General features: G+C 42.4%; 1 protein-coding gene across 7 annotated transcripts in view; it reads left to right on the top strand.

Annotated features, from left to right (window-relative positions):
- The window catches only part of grin2bb (glutamate receptor, ionotropic, N-methyl D-aspartate 2B-b), a 75,568-nt gene extending 52,753 nt beyond the window's left edge, over positions 1-22,815 (top strand). For 4 of the 7 annotated variants that reach the window (XM_079553929.1, XM_079553928.1, XM_079553930.1 and 1 more), the window contains 10 exons: positions 3,063-3,177; positions 3,263-3,468; positions 5,007-5,178; positions 8,615-8,768; positions 9,214-9,339; positions 12,571-12,800; positions 13,188-13,348; positions 14,120-14,307; positions 16,080-16,318; positions 17,642-22,815. In XM_079553929.1, coding sequence (XP_079410055.1) covers positions 3,063-3,177; positions 3,263-3,468; positions 5,007-5,178; positions 8,615-8,768; positions 9,214-9,339; positions 12,571-12,800; positions 13,188-13,348; positions 14,120-14,307; positions 16,080-16,318; positions 17,642-19,990 — 3,940 coding nt within the window. In that variant the 3' untranslated portion in view covers positions 19,991-22,815. The remainder of the gene's footprint in view (positions 1-3,062; positions 3,178-3,262; positions 3,469-5,006; positions 5,179-8,614; positions 8,769-9,213; positions 9,340-12,570; positions 12,801-13,187; positions 13,349-14,119; positions 14,308-16,079; positions 16,319-17,641) is intronic. The other 3 variants (XM_079553932.1, XM_079553931.1, XM_079553933.1) reach the window with 3 other exon arrangements.
- Positions 22,816-23,107: the final 292 nt, after the last annotated feature.

Raw genomic sequence — 23,107 nt, 5'->3', positions numbered from 1 at the left:
TGTAACAAAAAAAATAAAATCCCTCGCAGCCAGCGATTAGTTGGGGAACAGTTGGTGAGAGAGTCGTGTGCAAGCGCTGCATATGGCTGTGATGGCGCTGCATTAGCTCGTGTTAGTATCTGGTCCCAGTTGCACATTTGATAGTCCTTTGGTCTTTCGACAGTTTCAGAGAGCAGTTTTAACACATGATGAGGCATCGTACAAGACATTAATAGTACAGGGCTCCAACTTTTTTAAACAGAGGAAGTTGCTCTCCTGAATATTCACTCTGTGCCCCAGTCTCTGTGAGACAGAGGCTAATGTGTGCTAGATGAGTCCCATTGATGTGTTATTCAGCATACATTGGACGTGCCGCTCCGAGGTGAGATGGAGAGATTGATCTGCGAGTAAAAGACGTCATGGAGAGAAGTGGGTAAACACTCAGGTTAGACACAAAAATACCCCCCGCTCGCTTTCTGTTTCTCGTTCGACCAGCCTCTCCTGGGTGAGATTACTGTTCCCATGGCAACGCGACTGATTGCATGAAAATGGCTATGGTTGTGGGCGCCATGGTAACACATTACTTGACTTTATACCGGCGTTAAGTCTCTGCGCGTGCCAGTGTTGCAGCTCCTTGTCTGTGCTTGTCATCTCGATGCACTGATATGACCACGGTCACATGGGCCATCACGTAGTCCACAATGCAACAGGTTGAGCCCGGCGATTCCCCACCCACACCGTCACAATTGCATTGGTTCAACTATTCAAAATGAGATTACGCTCAGAGGGCTAATCCCATGTTACATGCGCATTACAGCACTTTTTGCGCAGTATCCAGCCGCTATGGAGCCATCGACATTTCACAGAAGCTTGACTTATGTTAGTGACTTGCGTCAAGTTTTTGGCCTACTTAGATCTGCCTGAGTCTATATGCTGAGTTTTAAGTACAGCCGCGACAGAGAGGCTCTGAATGTTCTAGTAGGTGGTACTTGTGATACAACCGTTATCAATAAGCTTGTGAATTGATTAATTGTTTATTTTGTAAACCACATACACCCTCACATGAGCAGTCTCCCTCTTCATGCGCCGGAGACAAGATATTTATTTCTCCAGTGGATTGTTTCAGAGGCAGAGCGTCTCCATGGTGATGGCAGCCCACGAACAGGATGAGGAAAAGTGAGGGGAAGGAGGCAGCAAGGAGAGAGAGAAAGTTGGAAAAGGCGAGCAGTAATCCCAACTTATATCTGCCACAGCTGTGCACCATTGACACACGGCGCATAGGCTGATACGGATCCACACCGGCAGCAAATGCACTCTCTCGCCTCCTTCGCCCTCCTCTGCCTCTTCTGCCGGTTACTTGTTGCTCTCATCTCACCTCAGCTGCTCACACTCACACCTTCGCCGCCTTCTACAAGTATTATGTAACCAGGTAATGATAGCAATAGACGTCACTTGTAGTGTTGTTCCAATTACATTTTTCCCAATCCAATCCAGGACTTGGGCTCGGTGCAGTCGCTGATACTGAGTACGAGTCCGATACCACTGAGTGTGAATACAAACAACAGCAAAGCCCAGGCACATGGCTCATTATGCTTAATAAACAAGGTCATGCACTGTGAGTTACACTGCTTTATTCTGCCAATGTTCTGCTTCCACCTTGAAAATTAAATGATGGCAAAAAAAGGTAACACAAATGTGACTATTACAGATTCTGCAGAGCCCCCACAGTCTGTATTTAAACTGGTGTTTGTTTATCAGGTCGGGACAGTGCATGGGTGGCATGGTGGACGGGGCCTTTCTGTGTGGAGTTTGCATGTTCTCCCCGTGTCTGTGCAGGTTCCCCGGGCGCGGCACTGCGGTTGCCCACTGCTCCTTACGGGTCGCAACAGCGGCATCCAAGGAAATGCAGAGGACAAATTTACCTACGGGGACAATGAAGTACACCTTAACCTGAACCATAACCTGTTAATGATCACACATGGGACTCCATATCCATCGTTGTCCCCCACTCTCACTCTCAAACACACTCTCATTCATCCTGGCTTATTGTACATGTTTTTAGTAGCATAGGGGAGAACATGCAAACGCCACACAGAAAGGCCCCGTCCGGCCCAGGTATCAAACCTGGGACCTTGTTGCTGTGCCGCCCGAGCCACAACCAAGTGTGCAGCTGTGGCTTGCATCTGTGCTGCAACAATACAACATGGTATTGGTATTGGATCTACTCACGAATACTGATACCTGAAAAATGTATGACATTGGCATAAAATCCAGTATCAGTATCGAAACAACCCTAGACTATCCACCTTATTCTGCCCCGCCCACTTTTGCCACGTTTTGCTTTGTCTCGGAACTTCCGTTGTCCTGACACTTCCGGTCGAGCGCGAAGCCCGTTCATTTAAACGGAGAACGAGGGAAAATGTTCTCTGTTCAAATCTGGTGTAAATGGCCAATGTTCACTTGCACCAACATGTCAACACTGCAACGTTTCTCAGCGAGGCCGATAAACGGTTTTGTTTTCGTGTAGTAACTGATTTTATGTGGACTTGTCCAGTCCCATGTTAACAGATAGAGAAAAGGGGTGGGCACAATTCATGGCGGCCCACGTGAACCTCCGGAATAAGCTGAATTGCATAAGTTAGCATTGACATTTAGGAGCTCATTCTGAAGAGAAACAGTGCAATGATTTGTTGTATATTAAAAGCCACTAACTAAATGAACTGACATTTTGACCACCCCAGGTATTAATTGCTTGTTGTTCTGTGTTTTCCTAAATCATATTTTTTAAATAGTAAACCGTGATAATTGCCTCTGTCACCTTTTTATTACCATGATGTGCCTCAAACAGGAGCTCTATTTTACTGTATAGACCTATTGTTTATCTTGAGCCTCTACTCTTGTCTGTACTGTTGGGACTGAGATATGTTTGTAAAATGTTCTGAGATTTACTGCAGATGAATTTCCCTTTGAGATAAATAAAAGTTTCTGAATCTGAAACAAAACCATATGGAACAACTACATTTAAGCGATAATTGTCTTAGAAAGGTTATTTACTTCCCAAACACTTTTCCTCTGATCCTTAGATATGTGATGAACGTGACGTTTGAAGGGAGAAACCTCTCTTTTAAGGAGGAAGGACATCAGGTGCATCCGAAACTAGTCATAATTCTTCTCGAAAGGGATCGACAATGGGACCGGGTAATTGTCTTTTGTTTTGCTCAACATCTTGTACTTACAGCGTTTCTGCCTTGTGTATTAATTAAGACTTCCTACACTGTTGCAGGTTGGCAAGTGGGAGAGAGGCTCTCTGACAATGAGGTACCATGTGTGGCCTCGTTTTGAGCTGCACTTTGGAGCTGAGGCGCAAGAGGACCACCTGTCCATTGTAACTTTGGAGGAGGCCCCATTTGTCATTGTAGAGGATGTGGACCCACTCAGCGGGACGTGTATGAGGAACACTGTGCCGTGCCGTAAACAACTAAAGCTCAGGTGACGCTTCGTCTTTTTTTCAGTTCGTGTCTAGTTTGGCCAGCCGTCTGATTTGTGACCATTGTGTGTTGGGAAATATATTTTTTCCCCCTGAAAGTCTAAAACATCGATTTTATGAAACAATACGGCTGAAATGTGAATACTCGAATACACTGCTGCTGTTCACTCAAGAATTGATTTGTCAACAGCCAAAAGGCGACATATCGACCTGTTTGATATTTTTAATTTAAGACAGAGACTGAAGCGCTTTTGACTTTTTCAATCCGCTCTCTGTGACGTCCTGTGATTACCTTCCTCTTCTCCTCATCTGAACCAGATCATTGCCTTAGATTGTGTCCCTCTTTCCCAGCTCCCGTCTCCTCACACTGACCCTCCTTCATCTGCTCCGTCCTGGGAGATAATGATTTTTTATCACTGGCCTCTTTATTCTTGTCTGGCCAACCTCAAATCTTAGAGGACGTCCTTTCGCTCATTGTTGCTTTTATTGACTAATCACTTACCCCTTTTCTAGAGCTACAGACTGTTGAATGAGTTGACTGTGTGGACACAACCAGCAGGGCTTTGATAACATTCATTTTATTGCAATAATTGTGTTTTCACTTACATGGTCTGTTTCTGATGATACTATTGTCCACAAATGTCACTCATTTATGTGAATACAAGGTTTAAACTAAATAATTTGTCCTCGGTTCACAGTCAGCAAAACATTGTTGTCGGAGTATTTGGTGTTCTCCAAATGACACAGGTGAAGTTTATTTACCATCAGTACGGGACCCGGAGACGTGAGCTCTCAACACATCGTGGTGGTGTTGGTCATGAAGTTTTAAATAGTCCTAGAGGTGGCGTCAAAAGAGCGCCAAGATTACCAGACAACTTGGCCAAGGCACATAGATTAGTGTGTAGCAGAAGGCTTCTGTAAGGCTATGTTATGCCAAGGGAAACAGATATGACTATTTCCCTTGATATAACTGTTTCCCCAGATATAACTGTTTGTCAGGGGCAAATAGCACCCTTTATAGGCAACTTTTGTAAAATAACATGAAGTGATCATATTGTCGTATAGAAAACAAGCTCTTCAGTGTGGGTTTAAACCATAGATGTAAGACAGAAGAGATAACCGGTGATCATTCAGCCCCATTCATAGTAATGATCCCGAGTAGTCTGTGAAATTAACATGGCTGCTTAATCTCCTCTTTCGAAGCCTGTTCTTTAAAAAGGGCATATAGGCGGGGATGCCGTGCCCGTCAATCATAGATTCACTTCATCTACCAAGTGCAGATGACGGCTTTTGACCACTACGCTGGAAACCTCCTGTAGGACTGAGAACTTACGTTACATGTCTCTGTGCTGAGCTTTGCATTTTCCTGCCACATCTTTAGGTTTTCGCCAGGCGCTCCAATTACCATATCACTAAAAACACGTACAAAGAAAAGATAATTGTTTTCTTTATGTAACTAATTTCCTTGTTAAAATATTTGTCCTCTGTTTTTGATCCTGATCTGTAACCTCTTCTTCCCCATCCCTGCTTCATTCATCAGCAACCAAACCGGAGATTCAGGGATCTACATCAAGCGCTGTTGCAAGGGTTTCTGCATCGACATCCTCAAAAAGATCGCCAAGAGTGTCAAGTTTACGTATGATCTGTACCTCGTCACCAATGGCAAGCACGGCAAGAAAATTAACGGGACATGGAACGGCATGGTTGGAGAGGTAAAAGCCAATCTCTGACTTTACATGCACGCTCTGATAGCTGATTTTACAGAAGTGTTTTCTTTCCCCTAATCTAGAATGTTCAGGCATTTAGTTTTAATGTAGTGGCTCTCACACTGTGATAAGTGCACCATTCCTGGTACTTGGGTGTCCTCAGGTGGTACTCATGGTCCATCTGAAAGTTTAGACAGTTTAATGCAAATTTGTCAGAAAGTAAGCATTGTTTTTTTTATTTTCATGGTTTACACCCAGTTTGGAGTTTGTCCAATTTAGGAGCACCCTTACATCCTTTTAGACCTTGTTCAGCCCTGATTGACCTGCAGGTCCTTTATGTAGACCTGGTGGGACGTGTAGGGTTAAATGTATACAGTGGCGAGAAGAAGTAAGTACACTGTTTGGAATTTCTCACATTTCTGTCTAAATTGGTCACTAAATGTGGTCTGATCTTCATCAAAATCACAGGAATGATTACACATGTCTGCTGAAACTAATACCACCCAAACATGTACATTTTATCATATTCTTATTGGCCATAACATGTAAACATTCACAGGAGAGTGTGGAATAAGTGAATGCACCGCCTGAATCTCACTGAACTGCAGCAGTTTTAAAGAGGAATGGTCCAAGATCCTGATGTGAGGGTCTAATCTGCAACTACTGTGGAGTATTCAAGAGCTCTTTCACAAACTAAAGTTGAACAGTTGAACCCTAACCTCACTGTGAAGTACGGTGCAGGGAGAATCATGGTGTGGGGCTGTTTTGTTGCCTCAGTGCCTGGACAACGTGCTATCATAAATAGAAAAATTGATTCACAAGTTTATCAAAATATTTTGAAGAAAAAACTGAGAGTTTCACAACAGAATGTAAATAAGTAATTACAGCCCTGTATTAAATAGCTGCTGGTCCTTCTTTTGCTGCAATAACTGCTTGCAGATTAGACACTCACCATTCCTCTTTACAAAACTGCTGCAGTTCAGCGAGATTCAGGCGGTGTACTTACTTATTCCACGCTCTCCTGTGAATGTTTACTTGTTATGGCCAGTAAAAATGTGATCAAATGCAAATGTTTGGGTGATATTAGTTCAGGCATAAACTGTTTAATCATTCCTGTGATTTTGATGAAGATCAGACACCAATTTAGGCAGCAATGTGAGAAATACTTACTTTTTCTCGCCACTGTATATATATTATACATTTTTCACACACTACAAAATGCTACAAAATGCTACAATACTACAAAACTTGATTGAGAAAATGAACAAAAAACATGAACCAGCACAGTACTGACTTGAGTAATCTGAATTGCCTTGACAGCTTTGAGCGGTGATGCGCTAAACCCAATGGGCGCTGGCTGCTCTGCTTTATGACCACTACACTGGGGGCCGCCATTGCTCCGCCATTGCTGTAGTACCTCCATATCGCCACTAGGCCCCCATTGAAAAGCATTGGAGTTTAGACACTAGATATTCCTCCTGAGATAACGCTGGGTTAATCACAATATATGAAACCAGGCTGGTTTTCGTAAAAATATTTTTTTAAATCTTGCACTTAATGAGGCTCGGACTGTTAGCATTGGAGCAGCGCGAGCTACACGTCACGCAAGGGCCGAGTCTACGGTGAAAATCCCGCCCGTATGTCCTTTTTAGGAACATGCTTCATCAGAGTTGGGGAGGGGGAGTCTGTAAATCCGCCATGATTTCCCCCATGACCTCATTATGGTAAACGGGGAGGAGTGAGCATAAGACGTCCATTATTTTTTACAGTCTATGGCTAAACCACAGATGTTTTCTGGGGGTTGCTTTGACGATGTAAACCATAAGCGATAAATACATGTGCTGCATTTGCTTGCATATGGAGCTTGGCCTTGGGAATGAAACGTATGGAGCACGACAAGCTCATTAATAATCTGGCAATAATTACGTTTATCCACAAGAGGTCAGCGTTCAAACAGAATGAAGCAGCTTTGAAGCGCAGAATCTTAAAGGGATGTTTCAGGATTTTTGACATAGGGCCTCATTTCCTAGTTATTCAGAGTGTGGCTGATTTCTGGAGATATTGTTTTTTGTAATGCATGCAGTTCTTAAGAGTTTTCGTGGTGCTAGGCTAGTGCTGGGCTAGCGCGGTATCAGCTAGCCTGCATTAAAAACAGTCTTACGCACTCCACAGTGCACCTGAGGCAAATCACTTATAACGCCAGACTAATTGTCTGTGACGATAGAATAATTTTTGGAATATAACTGACCTTGCATCAAATGAATGATCGCATTTTGAGGGACTATTTTCTAGCAGATCACTCCGCCACTGCGTAGCTTATGCAACCACTGCTGAGGAAGCTGATGCTGCTCAAATATAAGTTATTTTAAATGCAAAATGGTTAAAATTATTCTATTGACACATTTATATGGTTAGTCTGGCCCCAGTAAATTACCTTTTTTTGCGGCACTGAAGCGCTTCTTCGGTAAAATCCTGAATATCTCTGTAATTATTATTTTATTTTCTCCAATATTATCTTCTCTCCCATCTCAATGATGCTGTTTTATTTGGTCATATTGATTCAACATGTGTAATTCCCCCTCCGACTGCTTTGTTTCCTCCCTGCATTATGCACTGGCAACTCGGCTCTCTAATTACATTGCAGAAATGAAACATTAATTAAAACAAGTTGATAAGTATGTAATCTTATACTAATTTGAATACAGCGCATCCTTGGGGATTTATGATGAGCTAATTATATTGTGAGAACATTTCCCATTGTCATGTTATGGTGGATATTGGGCTGAGCTGTGATGGGCCAAAGCTCCGGACAGGAGAGTGTGTATGTCCTGATCATAGCGAACAAAAATGAAAGGACAAGAAGGAGATTGTAGCCTCGGGAAAGAACTACTTGTGTTCTTCTACTTCTGGCCTGCATACATTAGACTTGAGCAGCACGCGGCCGTTTCAAATCAATGTGATGCCCCTTTTTTAACCGATTATAGTGTAGCGTGTGAAGTACTGGGCTGTGTAGATGTGCAGTTCGGTGAGTAGATTTTAGTCTTGTGTCCTCCAGTCCCTAAGCGAGCAGCTAATGGTTTAATTTGTGCAGGGGAAGCAAGGATAGTGAGAAGTAGATAAGACTAAAAACAGTCTGTGAGCAAAGTGTGACCAACAGCGAACAAATCAGTGCAAGACTCGTGCTCACTGTGGCATACACATCCTTTATTAACGTTCTTCTCCTTCTGCTGCATTTGTATTCATGAGCTGAGGCTTTTGACACAGCACTAAATATACCTGAAATACAGAGAGGGAGCCACTGGAGTCGTATTGTGACCTGATGTAGTAATGATCCCCTTTTACTTTGACTTGGCTTGGAAATAGCTCGTTAAACACATCACTGACTCATAAATGAACTATTTCATATACATTCTTCTTCTGTGTTGCGTCTCTTCCTCCTCAGGTGGTGTTGAAGAATGCCCATATGGCGGTGGGTTCGCTCACCATCAACGAGGAGCGGTCCGAGGTCATCGATTTCTCTGTGCCGTTCATAGAAACGGGGATCAGTGTCATGGTGTCACGGAGCAATGGAACAGTCTCCCCATCTGCTTTTCTTGGTAAAAAAACTGACCCACAGTTCGAGTGGAAAACATTTATCGTGTGTTTATCCATTAGGTGGTTCTGTAGCTAGACTAATGTTGCTCTTTCAAGAAAGCTGGTGTAAACATTGTACATGTTAGTGGTAGGAGAACGAGGACCTGAAGTAAACCCACACAGAACTTGCCACAAAATCACACAGAAAGACCCTCATAGTTGGGGATTTGAACTTGGGACCTTTTTGTTGGCCTTCGTGACCTAGAAAAATCTTGTTTTAATCAGACCAGTTCAGCAAATCATGCAAGCAGTGAATGATATATATTTAATCCCATCAGTCTACCCCAGGGCAGCTGTGGGTGTGGCATAAGCGACTTTGAGTGTCTGGAAAAATCACTAATGCATTATTCACTGCACTTGTTTTTATTATTAGTGATCAGACCTTTGATGCCCCGCTGTCTGTTGCAGAGCCCTTCAGTGCGGACGTCTGGGTGATGATGTTTGTGATGTTGCTCATGGTGTCGGCCGTGGCGGTGTTTGCGTTTGAGTACGTCAGCCCTGTGGGTTACAACCGCTGTCTGGCTGACGGCCGAGGTGAGAGCGACACACTAACACCTCACCACACACACCGAGGCCAGGGCACACAAACTATTGTCACTTCAGCACATCTACAGATTGTCCATCAGTATTTTAAAACCTGAATTACAACTGTCATTGTTGCTATTAACATTTTCTTAGTTGAAATGGTGCAGACAAGAAATATAGATTAATTACAGTAGTAAAAAATAATAAGCACTTGCAAATTATTAAAAACAGAGTAAGTTAAATAAAGCTAATATCTAGTAATAAGGTAATGTCTAAATTTACTAAATTAAATATATGGTCTAGCACAGGGGTCCCCAACTAAATCAGCTCGAGGTTCGCAAACTTCTCTTTTGTCTCTTTTACATAGCAGAGCTGATCAATGAATCAATAATTTTGCCATTTTATTTCAAGGTTACTCAAATTGTTTAGATAATTTTTAATTCAGCTATATGCAATTAAGTATATTGAGAGGATGAAAAGGTTTTGGGTCCGGACTAAAGCCTCTGGAGGTCCAGATCCCTGTTCTAGCAAAACTTTAAATAGGTGATTATGATGATTAAAACCTTGCAAATAGTGCATTTCATGTATGCTTTAAAGTGATAGTCTGTAAGTTTGCAGAGAGAGAGAGTGAAATTTGAAAGCAAACAATCAAATGTGTCCGTTCTTTAAAGCAGTACTAAGTAACTTATTTACCTTAATAAATCCTTTCCGTAGTCCCTGTGGGGGGTAATACAAGTGTTTATGGGATGATTGGAGGGTCTTTCATCTCCCCCTGGTGTCTCTGGCCAGAAAACCATGTTTGCAACTTGACTGCCCCCGGTGCGGAGAAAGCAATACACACTAATGGAATCACGAAGAAGAAGCTAACAGGCTAACGGGCAAAGCTAACTGCGGGCTAACGTCACTTTAAACAGTATTAACAGCCAAGTTTGAGTGAAAAAAAAATATTTCTATTGTATAATTGGATGCACAGTAACCCTCTCTCCCTTCGCCTTTCCTGTCTACTCTCCAAGACAATTAATAAATTAAAAAATCGTAACTTGCTACTACACCTGCAGTTGCGCTTATGGCCTTTAGGGGGAAGAGTTACTTAGTACTGCTTTAACCAGAAAGCCCTTTCTTCTTATTTTGCAAAAATGAGGAAAACAGAAGCAGAATTTTCAAAAGTAAACGATCAAGCTCCTCCCCCTCCTCCTGATTGGACCTGACAGGCTGGTTCACAGGAAAAGCTGGTCTCATTGGTCAACGCGGGAGGATACTAGACTCTGATTAGCCGCTGAGATCCGGGAAGGAGGGACTTTACAAAAAATAATATGTATATATTATTACTAACTTAACATCAAAATGCAAGACCAGGTGGTGGATTTTGCAAATTTTATAACATTTGTAAAACATTTAGACTTCCAGACTATCACTTTAATCAGTATGTTTAGTTTATGTAATGATTTCAAAATTTTAAATAAGTTATGCAAAAAGGCATAAACCAGTGATTTAGCCTTTACCTTGTTTTTAGCCTGTTCTCTACACCCTTACAGAATCACATTTGAGAACTTCAGCAGTGTCTTCAAAGTCAGCGTGACTTGAACTCCCGGGATTTTCTCCTTTTTAACTTGAGTGTTTATCTACATCTCCACGCACTTAAGCTCTGGCGCTAATGAAAAGGCAAGCAGCCGATAAGCGATCTGAGCTATCTTTAGCCATTCAGGTTGCTCAGAGGTTCCCACTGTTCTCTCAAATGTATTTAGTCATCTCCGTTACACTGCACATCTGGGCTTGTAAACCACGGTAAATATGTAAACAAATGTCTCATCACACATTCAGAACGTGTTTGTCTGCTGAACACGATCCGCTGAGTGAAATACAGTTCCAGCAGACTGTTCAAATCAATTTGCCCGTGAAAATCAATGGCTCAGATTCAATCTATTTTTTCCAGGTTTTATAGAGCCAGCTCTGCTTGACTCTCAGTATTGCATTAACCTGCCACAATTGCACTCTCTCAAGATAAAAAAGTGCCGTCTTGCTGCTCCGTGACTTTTTCTCATCGAGGTCCTGAGGGGATGAGAAGAGTCATTTTTAACTTTTGACTTCGCTTTTTTTTACTTTTGCTAAAAGACGTTCCTCTCGTTTGATGTAAGCGGTTTAATCACTGGGTTATGCCAGGCTGTTGTCCTATAGCACCGCTCCAGCTGTAACATAATTGTAGCCTGCTGCTTGCCCATCTACCCCCCTTCCTCGCGCCTCTCCAGTTCACAGATGCCACCGTGCTCCAGTAGGTAGTGTTTCCAGCGCGCTACCTTGTCATGCTGCCATAGGAGTAGGTGGAGCTGAGTAAGTCCGTAACAGTGGGTTGTCACAGCAGTGGTGAGCGTACAGATGTGGACCATTCAACACATGTAATGACTAACTATTGGATGGGAGTAAATCCACTGCTCTATCCGTCAATGCTTTGTTGTATAGCAGCAGAAATAAGATTAGGTTCTGAAAAAGATGACTTATTTTCCAATTAACTTTAGCACCAGCACTGTAATGGTGCTTTACGGCTATGATACCCAACCAATGGTACGGTGACGGGTGGCTGTACTTGGAATTATTTCACATTAAAAAGGAAAGTAATACCACTTCTGGCCCAATCAAAACATATTTTACTGGAGCTTTTGATTATGTCAATGTCATTGTCAACTTTATTTATAAAGCACATCTGAAATTAATGAGTAAAAAGACAATTACAAGATATACAGTGCAAACATAAAACAAATACAATTCATTCACCCCAACAATACACACAATCTAGAACAATACTGTCCATAAATTCTATTTGAGCAGTATTTTACACTTTTTTATCATTTATTTGAGCTGAGAAGTTTATCTATTATTTTATGTATTAGACTCTCCATTCGCTGAACCCTTGTTGTCCCTAACCCTGACCCTCCATTCATCGAAACTTAGTATCTTTAGATTTTTTTCAAGTACTAGTACAGTAATTTTTGTTACTAAAATGTTTTCTGTACCAGTATATATACCAGAACCTTTTATCAACACCCAGCCATAGTTACTTTCCATGTATCTTTATTTTTATTATGAATCCCCATTAGTTATTACCGCAGCTATAACTATTCTTCTTCCATTCTAGATTTACTCCATATTGTCATTTTGCATTTCTTACAGGCAACAGTTTTACACCGTAGTGGTATATTGCCCATCATCATACATGCATCATTTCCATTGTCATTTTCTCCTCAGAACCTGGTGGCCCCTCCTTTACCATCGGAAAGGCCGTCTGGCTGCTTTGGGGTCTGGTTTTCAACAACTCCGTGCCAGTGCAAAACCCCAAAGGTACCACCAGTAAGATTATGGTGTCGGTGTGGGCCTTCTTCGCTGTCATCTTCCTGGCCTCCTACACTGCCAACCTGGCCGCTTTTATGATCCAGGAAGAGTACGTGGACCAGGTGTCGGGGCTGTCAGACAAAAAGGTGTGAACTCATGATGAAATGTTCGGGTTTAGGGACGAGGGAGCAGGTGTTTGCCGTAAATCGAGCAATGTCAGACTTAGAAGTAAATCACAAAAGTGAAAGTAGTCATTTTTGCTTCACTAATTATCCATAAAAGATAGAGGGTGCTATGTTCTTGTTGTTCTGCCTCGCCAACATTTCATTTTTGATTCCCTTAACTTGCACTTTGTATTTGTCTGTCCATTAGGGGCGTTTAGTTAATTTTTAGCGCTCAAAAGTGCTGCACTATGGTCGTGTTAAACAGTGCATTAAAGTCTATTTGATACAGCTCAGTGCCTCTTTAATACTAACGAGTTCTCCTCTGCAATTTTCTCTGTGTGTTCTTCCTTTTTCCCGGACACGCTACAGTTCCAGAAGCCCAACGAGTTCTCCCCGCCATTCCGCTTTGGGACAGTACCCAATGGGAGCACAGAGCGCAACATCCGCAACAACTACCGGGACATGCACGCCTACATGACCAGCTTCCACCAGAAAAACGTAGACGAGGCGCTGTACAGTTTGAAGCACGGGTGAGAAAGGAGACAGCCAGAGGAACAGATGGGGGATAGGAGGGATAAGGGACATAAAAGGATTGGCGAGAAAAGAGAGAGAAAGTGTTATGGAGCTGTGAGGTACTGTCCTGATGCAACAGAGCGAAAAGATGATGAAGGAGTAAGAGCAGCAGACAGACGAAGACAGAGCGTTGTGGGCAAAGTGGGTGGGCAGTGTGTCCGCCTGCCACAGGCCCCAGAATAGCAGCGGAGCTTGTGGTTTGTGGTGAAATCTGAAAAGCTAGCTAATACCATTCTTTGCTCTTGACTCTTATCTATCTGCCGCCTCTGTCACTCTGAGTGCAGCCTCTATTATAGTATCTGGCATTTTATGATTTTCGCTTTGTCCATCAAGCACAACAATGGAGAGTGCTTGGTGGATTTAGCTGTACAAATGTTTTGTTATGAGGAGAATTAAATAGCAATTGAGGCTATTTAAATCAATTGTGTTTGTGAGACTCGCCCTATTCTCTCTATTTTTTATTAGTGTGTTTTTCAGGACTAACTATAATTTGCAAAGAACACTTTACAAAACACAGATCAGATCATTGAAAATTGAAGCAGTCCACTTAACAAGTATTGTACACTTTCATTATGACTGTAATGTTAGTGCTATTAGTTATATGTGTTTAATTGTCAAAAGTCTAGATTGTTTAATTCAAACTTTAATAGAGACTTTTAACTAACAAAAATAACTATCTGTGATGTATTAATGTGCTTATTCTTATGCTGTTTTCATGTGTGCTACAGTAAACTGGACGCATTCATCTATGACGCAGCAGTGCTGAACTACATGGCGGGCAGAGACGAGGGCTGTAAGCTGGTCACCATCGGCAGTGGAAAGGTGTTTGCGTCTACGGGCTATGGCATTGCCATCCAAAAGGACTCTGGATGGAAACGAGCTGTGGATCTGGCCATCCTCATGCTGTTTGGAGATGGTATAGTATTTGATTTATATGAAGCTCGTTTTATCATTTTACATGATGAATTTGTCAAAGACATTCTTTGGCAAAAAAGAAGGTTTTTCACAAACCAAAACACATTCTCTATAACTCACCTTTATGAGGGATCAAAAATATTTTTATTTTCTCCCAAAAAAAAAAAAAAATACATGACTCAATTTGCCAGAAGACTACTGATTAATCTAAACAATTAATCTATTTATTGTTTCTTTGGTAAATTATTATTGTTATTATTATTTTTTACACTAAACCATCTTCTGCAGCTAAATGTCAATGTGTAGGTCTCTTTTTAGTTTACTTTTTTAGTTACATTTTTTTGAAACACAGTAAAACATCGTCACAAAATGCAGAGTGTAGCCCGGCTTTAACAGGCAGAGAGCGACCAGCTGGCCCCCGAGCGGCTGCAGCAGACTGTGTTTATTTTGTAACTCGCGAGCAGCAGACAGTGCATCACAATGGCTGTTTTGTCCGAGAGAGGTAGATATTGACCTGGAGATGTGGATGAAAACTGGAGCCTGTGGATGTTGTTGGTCACAGCTGACACATTTTCTCAGTGCCATAGTTTTTCCAGGCCCAGAGACATTTGGAATGAATCAATGACTTCTAATTTCAGCGCCAAAACCTCATAGACTGCTCTAATCCGACTGGTTGTAGTATTTTAGACTTCAGAGAGAAAACCGCTAGTTTACCACCATTTTATTACAAGGTCTTCATAGTAGAAGTCATTGGAGTGTCTGTAGTTTTTAAAAGGGCTGTAACTCATCTCTGTACTTAGTGCTGACAACATAGAAGTCATGTTTTTATGTGTTAGTATCACCCTATGTTGAATGATTACTCTCAATATTTTACAGATACCTTAATAACCTTTAATATCTGTAAAGCACTTTGTGTTACATGACATGTATGAAAAGCACTATACAAATAAAATTGATTTGATTTGATTTGATAATAACCTTTTTATGTACAAACGTTGCAAAATCCAAGGATTTGGATTCAAGGCCATTTTCAGGAATGCTCTTATTCTATGCAGTGGAAGTGATTGTATGTGCTTGATGCAGCGCAAACTGACAGACCAAAGTATGATTGCTATCATTTTCTATCTGTTTGCCGGACACAGACGAGTGGTCTGTACACAACAGATATGACAGTCATGGACATGCACTACTGGAATCCTCTGGTTGAGGTGAACAGACCTCTTTCCTGAGTGTGGGATTGTGGGGATTGTACATGGCTCCTAGTCACTGTAAATGTGCAATGCATATTCACATAATAAACAGTCACTTAACAATATGACATAGACACTTGTTTATGCAGCTAAGAGAATCTGCAAAGGAACTTTGTGCCCTGAGAGACACAAGTAGCACTGGTGCAAACCAGACAAATTTGATTGGACATGTCCCTTTAGCAACCCTCCTGAGATACTTGCAGGGCGACATGTTTTTGGGCAGAATTTGTCACACACAACCATCCTCCCAGAGTGCAGACAAATCCCAGTGGGCAGTGCATTTCCCCCACAAAACGGAAGAGGTTAGCTTTGCATAAGCAATCCTTAATAAGATGATCCTCAAGGGATGAGAGAGTGGATTAGTAAGTATAATGCAACATGACATTTGTGGCATGTTCATGAGACCTGGGCCATTTTTGAAATCAAGTCCTTTGTTTTAGTCCTCTGACTCAAACATCCTGAGGCAAGCCCACTCACTGCAGGCTCTCACCAACATCTGCATGTGTTTGTCCATTTGCTGCAGGTGAGATGGAGGAGTTGGAGGCCCTCTGGCTCACGGGTATCTGCCACAATGAGAAGAACGAGGTAATGAGCAGTCAACTGGACGTGGACAACATGGCAGGCGTCTTCTACATGCTTGGGGCCGCTATGATCTTGTCATTGATCACATTCATCTGTGAACACTGGTTTTACTGGCAACTGCGTTTCTGCTTCATGGGCGTGTGCTCGGGACAGCCGGGATTCACCTACTCCATCAGCAGAGTGAGTGCGCTTGTTTTATTTTAGACAAAACCTCTGTCCTCCTGACAGAACAGCTGAGCTGTAGTGGGCCACTCAGGGTGATAGAATGAATCACTTGACCTACCTGTGGCTTTTTGGGCCAGACTAGCAAAATAACCATGAGCAATGTTTACTAAAATACCCCAATGTCATGCCACAATATTATGTATTATATAAATATTAATATACATATGCATATTTATAGAATATTTTATAAATATTTATGAACTCACTATTAGACTAAAATCCAAACATATTTATTTATGATTGTCTAATTCATTTCATAAACTCTCTTGGGGCTATCAAGATTTACAGTAAAGATGGATAGAAGGATTCTGTAAATATGATGAGAAGGCCTGAGTGGTGAGGGGGAAAATGAGTCAGGCAAAGGACAAAGTAGAGTACAAAAAGTTAATACAATGGGGAAGCTCTAACCTTTTCCGATTACCTTTACAACTTGATGTAGTAGCTATATAAGTAGGAGATCAAGACAGAAATTCCCATCGGAATGGCTGCTTCTTGTCACAGCGCCCAGAAAAAAAGATAAAACACACAGAAAGAAATAGATCCACAGGTTTGACAATACTTTAATATACACCCTCTCCGTGAAACTAACTGCAATAGACAGAAAACCTTTTTTGTCAAGAGAATGTATCTTTTGGTAATTGGTTCGACAGCATGACCTTTTCGTTTGACACATGTTCTTAACCATATAGACAGCCAAATGCTTTAAGCAATGAGGACCATTAAAAGCTAAAGTGACTCATTTACATTACGTTTGTAAGTGAAAACAGCTGTGGCAAAGAAACAAAACCAGACCAATTGGGATCAGGTGAATTTAAATGATACCGACCAAAGTTATTGATTGTGCTTGCTGTTATCAATCAGGCCGTTGATCCTTACGCTCCCTTGTTCATCCACTGCCACCTGAGGTGAAGGGCTGAGCGGCAGCTGTAAGGGTCCTAGACAATTCCCAGAGAAAAGTCGTTTGTGAACTCAGCCCCTATTACTGTTTGATAGTGTGTAAACAAGTGAGTGGTCAGGGGAACACGGCAATGTATTAACCTCTCTCTGCCTCTGTCTGTCCCTGTTTGCTTCCTCGCTCTGTCTGTCTGTTTCTGTGTCGACTGTTTGGCCCGCCTCCCTCACATTTGATCCTTCTGGTGTTTACCGTACCCTCTACACTTTACCCATTATGCTGTTCACACTGAGCCTAAAACCGAGCTACTCTCATCTTCTTCCTTGACCTGTCTCACATTCTCTCTCCTTGTCTGTCTTTTTGTTCCCCTCATTTGCTCACTACAGGGAATCTACAGCTGCATCCACGGTGTTCAAATTGAGGAAAACAAGTCAACTGCAGACTCTCCCTCAGCTACTATGAAGAAGAACATGAACAACACCCACTCCAACATCTTACGCTTGATCCGTACAGCCAAGGATATGACGGCGGTGCCAGGTATCAATGGCTCTCCACACGCTGCCCTGGAGTACAGTCACAGCGGCCGGGACTCTGCTATCTACGATATCCAAGAGCACCGGCGGAGCTTGGTGGGTCACCCCATGGACTGCAAGACTGCTCCTCCCTATATGGCTGAGGACCACATGTTTAATGACTACGCTGGTGAGGTGGAGAGGACTTTTGGCAACTTGCCCCTGAAGGACAGCAACTTGTACCAGGACCATTACCGGCACCACCACCCGGCCTCAGCTCTGGGTATGTCCGGGCCCCCGCCCAATAGGCCGCGTAGCTTAGGCAGCGCTAGCTCGTTGGAAGGGGGTATGTTTGATTGTGACAGTTTAGGTGGAGGGGTTGCACCCATCTTTACAACGCAGCCCCGCCCCTCCATGACTCACAGAAACACCAATAAGTTTGACTTGATTGCTGGCCATACCCCGGCGGACTCCAGCCAGGGAGGGTTCAAGGCTGGCAATGTGTACGGCAGGTTTTCCTTCAAAGGAGGAGCATCAAGCACGGGGCTGATCGGGAGTCACGAAAGATACTGTGGTGGAGGCGGGGGAGGGGCAGGATCAGGGGGCGATGATGGCAATATTCGCTCTGATGTCTCGGATATTTCCACGCACACAGTCACCTACGGCAACCTGGAAGGCAACAACAAGCGACGTAAGCAGTACAGGGACAGTCTGAAAAAGAGGCCGGCCTCGGCCAAATGCAGACGGGAGCATGACGATGTAGAGCTGAGTGGCTTCAGGAGGAGGCCCCACCACCACACCGTCCACCACCACTTCCCCCACGGGTCCCTGGCGCACCGTGCGGTCTCACCACCCCTGGAGCGGAAGAGGGGCGCCGGAGGGGGTAATTCTTCTCCTTACTCATTCCGTAAAGACAAAGAGAACCTCAGAGAGTTCTATGCGGAGCAGTTCCGCTCCAAGGAAGGCAAGGCCATATGGGAGCAGGAGGGAGGAAGTGGAGGAAGCGGTGTGGGCAGTGCTAGTGGTGGTGGCGTCTGTAAGAGTTTAGTGCCAGTAGAAGACTTCCTCAAAGGTAAAGTCAAGAACACAGTGTCGGCAGGCCAGCAGGCCCACAGCTGTTGGGAAAAGAGTGCTTCTGGGATTGGTGGAGGGGGTATAGCAGGAGGAGACTGGGAGTGCCGTAATTGTCACAGTGTCTGTCATCATGGAGGAGGCGCATGCCCAGCAGGTGGGAACGGGGGGACTAGCAGTCGCCCCAGTTCCGCTTCCTGTAAGCGCTGTGATTCTTGTAAAATTCAGCCAAGCAACCTTTATAATATCAGTGAGGACAACAACCTTGTGTTCCAAGGGGGGAAGAGTAGTGTTGGGGGAACTCAAACACAAACTCAGATTCAACGCAGGAAGCTAGGCCCAGGCGGGAGGGTCCTGAGGAGGCAGCATTCCTATGATACATTTGTGGACCTGCAGAGGGAGGGAGCAGGGCGTATGGGGAGCTCCGGCGGGAGTATGGGTGAACAATTTGTTCAGCCTCGTAGTGTAAGTTTAAAAGACAAAGATCGTTTTATGGAGGGCCCCAGTCCGTACGCTCACATGTTTGAGAGGTACTCGGGTGACAGGGATTCCCCTATGTTTGGAGGACTAGGAGACCGGGCCAAAGCAGGGTCATCGTTCAGTTTGTTCCGTGGAAGTGAAGGCGGGCTTCATCGGCGTTCTGTGGGGGAGCGAGATTTGAGGGAGAGAGACAGGACAATGATGGGAGGTGGGGGCTGTGGTGGTGGTGGCGGCAGAGGGGCCGGGACTTACTCCTTGTCTAAATCTCTCTACCCAGATAAGGTGAACCAGAACCCTTTCATCCCAACGTTCGGCGACGACCAGTGTCTTTTACACGGTGCCCAACCATACTACATGAAAAATCCACAGACGCAGCAACAACAGCAGCAGCAGCTTCTCAACAACAACCGAGGAGGAGGGGATTTCAGAGGCTCAATGGGAGCTACTTCCTATTTACCCGTGTCTGCCACTGCAGGAGTGATGTCCAATATGGCCCCCAGGTACCCAAAAGAGCTGTGTCTGGGTGGGGTGGGAGGACCCATGGGCAACCACCACGTGGGCAACAAGCTTCTTCCCGGAGGCAGGGACACATTAGGTTTGGGACCGAGACCCTTCAGCGGAGCCAATGGACATGTCTATGAAAAGCTGTCCAGCATCGAGTCAGATGTGTGATGTGAACGCCAACACAATGGGTGCAGTCATTTGGGAAAAAGAGAATCTGCGGGGCAACTCAAGCCAGTGACCTCTCTGTGTGAAGTGAATGAGACACAATACTGTGTATGTTCGCACTCCACTAAATGGATGTATTTGAACTATCCACTCTCTACACAGCAAGCTCAGCTGTGGTGAAGTTTTTTAAGGGACCAAATTTACATGAAAAGAGAGGTTTTTGGTGCTGTTCTGAAACTCAGTCCAAGATAGGGTCGTTGTTAGGAGGGAGGAGAACAGAGTGCCCACTTATCTCTTTATATGCTCCTGACCTGCCCTCCCTCTTGCAGTCCGACGCTATGAGAAACATTTATAGGTACGGAAATACAATCACCATTGAGAAATCAGAATTTCTGTTTTATTAACAGGGTAAACTAACAATAACTGTATTGATAATGTTAATATTACTGAATATTATTCTAGTGTTTTAAGATTGTTTTGAATTGTTTTCATAATTTGATAGACCATGTTACATATTGGTATTGTTATTTTCTTATCTGACCAGATTTCAGGAGATCAGTTAAATGGAGTAACAAAGTGACTCTAAAACGGCTCCTGTTATTTGGACTCTTTTTTTTTTCATTCTTCTTTTTTGCTGTTCATTTTCTTACATATCTTTGATTATTTCACTTTTCTCATATTTCAGCTCTGTGGTGTGTAAAGGCATGGCTTCCTGAGTACGTTTATGTACTAGTACACTTACAAGAGTCAAGTGACAAACGCTACATCATACTGATTTGCCATTTTTTATTGTGGGTCAGGCAGGACCAAATGGATTCTGAATTTTTCGCTTTATGTGCCTTAAAGGATTAATACTGATGTTATTCAGATGATTCTCAATATTTCCATTGGTAGAACAGAAGCCTGTTTTTGTCTAGTTATTTAATTAGACGGTAAAAGCCCAACTTTTTTATTGAGAAAAAGTTAACATTAAAGTGGCAAAATGTTATTGCACGCACCAACACTGGGCCTCTCTTGTATACGGTACATTAGTATATTAGCAGGATTACAGGGGGTATACCATAGTGCCAAAAATTACAATATACATATTTACAAAACACCACCTCACAAAATAACGCACGGGGACAACCATGATGTCCTCCTTAAAACATCTCATCCTTAAAATGTTGCATTTTAGCCAATGTATTTGGCCATGAGAGTTTGGTTGTTAAAATCATGAGCAAAATGGACTCCTGTCAGGCAGTCAGGCCTCCAGCACAGAAATGAGCACACGACATGTTAATTATTATGTGATCACAGCTATAAGCACTGCCTGTCATAAAGACGGCCCATTTGATTGAAGGAGCATGATAATTCATCGTAAGGGCTGCAGCAAACCCTAATGGTAGTTGTTTCTTTTTGTTGTGTGCGTGATTGAAAGTGTTTTGATCAACAAAAACCTAGGAATATATATGTATATCATAGAAATTAATCTATGTATTCTACTTATTATTATTTTTTTCTTTTAAATTTACACACAAAGGTATACGGAATCAATTATGGAAAGGTGAATCTTACAAAAACACATTAAACATCAAAGTCAACCCTTTCCAAATGTTGAGTCCATCACAAATGAACATTTGCTATTGTTGATCCTGAGCCCTGCCCAGCTGTTGATGCAAAGCTTTAGATATTCACAATTTTATACCCAAGCACAGTCTGACCCCATGCACCTGATTAACAGATCTTTGTTAATAATTATTTTAGTTGACAAGTCAGTATGTATGATACCGGGGTTTATAGGATTTGCATGTGTAGATTTAGTTTTCTTTCTTTTCCTTGTTTTACATCTTAACTTTCAGCTCAGAAATGGGCATTTTTATGATACTTGGATTATTTGCAATTTCATTGGTACGGATCCATGTAGTACTGTAGGTGTGTGTGTGTTTGTGCAAGAGAAGACACTAATTTATGGGTTGAAATTTTTGCTATTCAAAAAATATGGCTAAACTGATTAAGATCTTATGAGGATAAGATTGCTTTTACTGTTATTGTTATTCAGAACTGAATTTTCTTGATATAGTTTATGTAAATGGTTTTAATAAGGTTCTTAGTCACTGAAGAAGCCTTTTTCATTTCATCTACTTTCTATTTTTTCCTCAGAATATATCGTTTTCTGTCGTTGTATGTGCCTGGATACATACGCTTGATTACCTCCGTGTGTGCTCATTTGGACGAGAGACATTGCGCAAGACAACTGTTTATCGTAGGCTACATGCATCATAAAGCTATTTGTAAATACCTCACATAGAGTTTTGATTTTAAAAAATGTACAAAATGCCAGAGAATAGAGCTATTTGAAATTTAACTTTGATTGATAGGTTTAATTGTTAAATTATGTTCAGCTATTTCTTCAAACCAAGGTATGTGCAATCATTCTTTTTTTTTCTCTCTCTACAAATGTATTCACTAATGAATTGAGGTTCTTGTGATTTATTTATTTTATGTTCTTTTGATCTGGTAAAAATGATCAACTGTAACGCAACACCAAAAGCACAATAGATCATCACATCTTTTTCACGGACACTATCTTTCTCTTCTGACTTGAATCTGTTTTTCTGTTTTGTTAGAGAAGATGGATTATTTTGTCCCTGAGCTGTACAGATTGTGAAAATGTAAATAGGAGAAAAAAACTCTAGTTCACTCTCACATTTTTTGTATGAAGAGAAATTACTTGTGTGACGAAGGTATTTCAAATTTGACTGAATATTTAGTCATATCTAAGAACAGATTCAACAGTCAACGTGAAAATAAGTGCTGGGAAATATTATTATTCTGTCTCTTTGGAATAAAGTGTTAAGTATTAATAAAAAAGATCAAATGTCTTCTGGGCTTGTTTTCGCCTTTGTCCTCGCAAGATATTTGTGATAACATCATGCTCCCCTTCCTCCAAGTGCGTCATGCGTGGAGCCCATTATTTGGCCTTATTAAAGAAAAAAGGACACAGGCGAGGGTCTTTCATTACATCTTTTTGATTGTGCGCTACTCGCTTTCATAAACAAGACTCCCGTGCGAGGCTGAACGAGAATGCTCTACACGCAAAAGAGAAAGAAGAGAGCATGCAAGGAACGGGGGTAAAGT

This window comes from Gobius niger (assembly GCF_951799975.1).
Source record: "Gobius niger genome assembly, chromosome: 3".
NCBI lineage: Eukaryota > Metazoa > Chordata > Actinopteri > Gobiiformes > Gobiidae > Gobius > Gobius niger.
The sequence above is the reverse complement of the archived record's forward strand: the minus strand, read 5'-3'. Positions and strand labels throughout refer to the sequence as shown.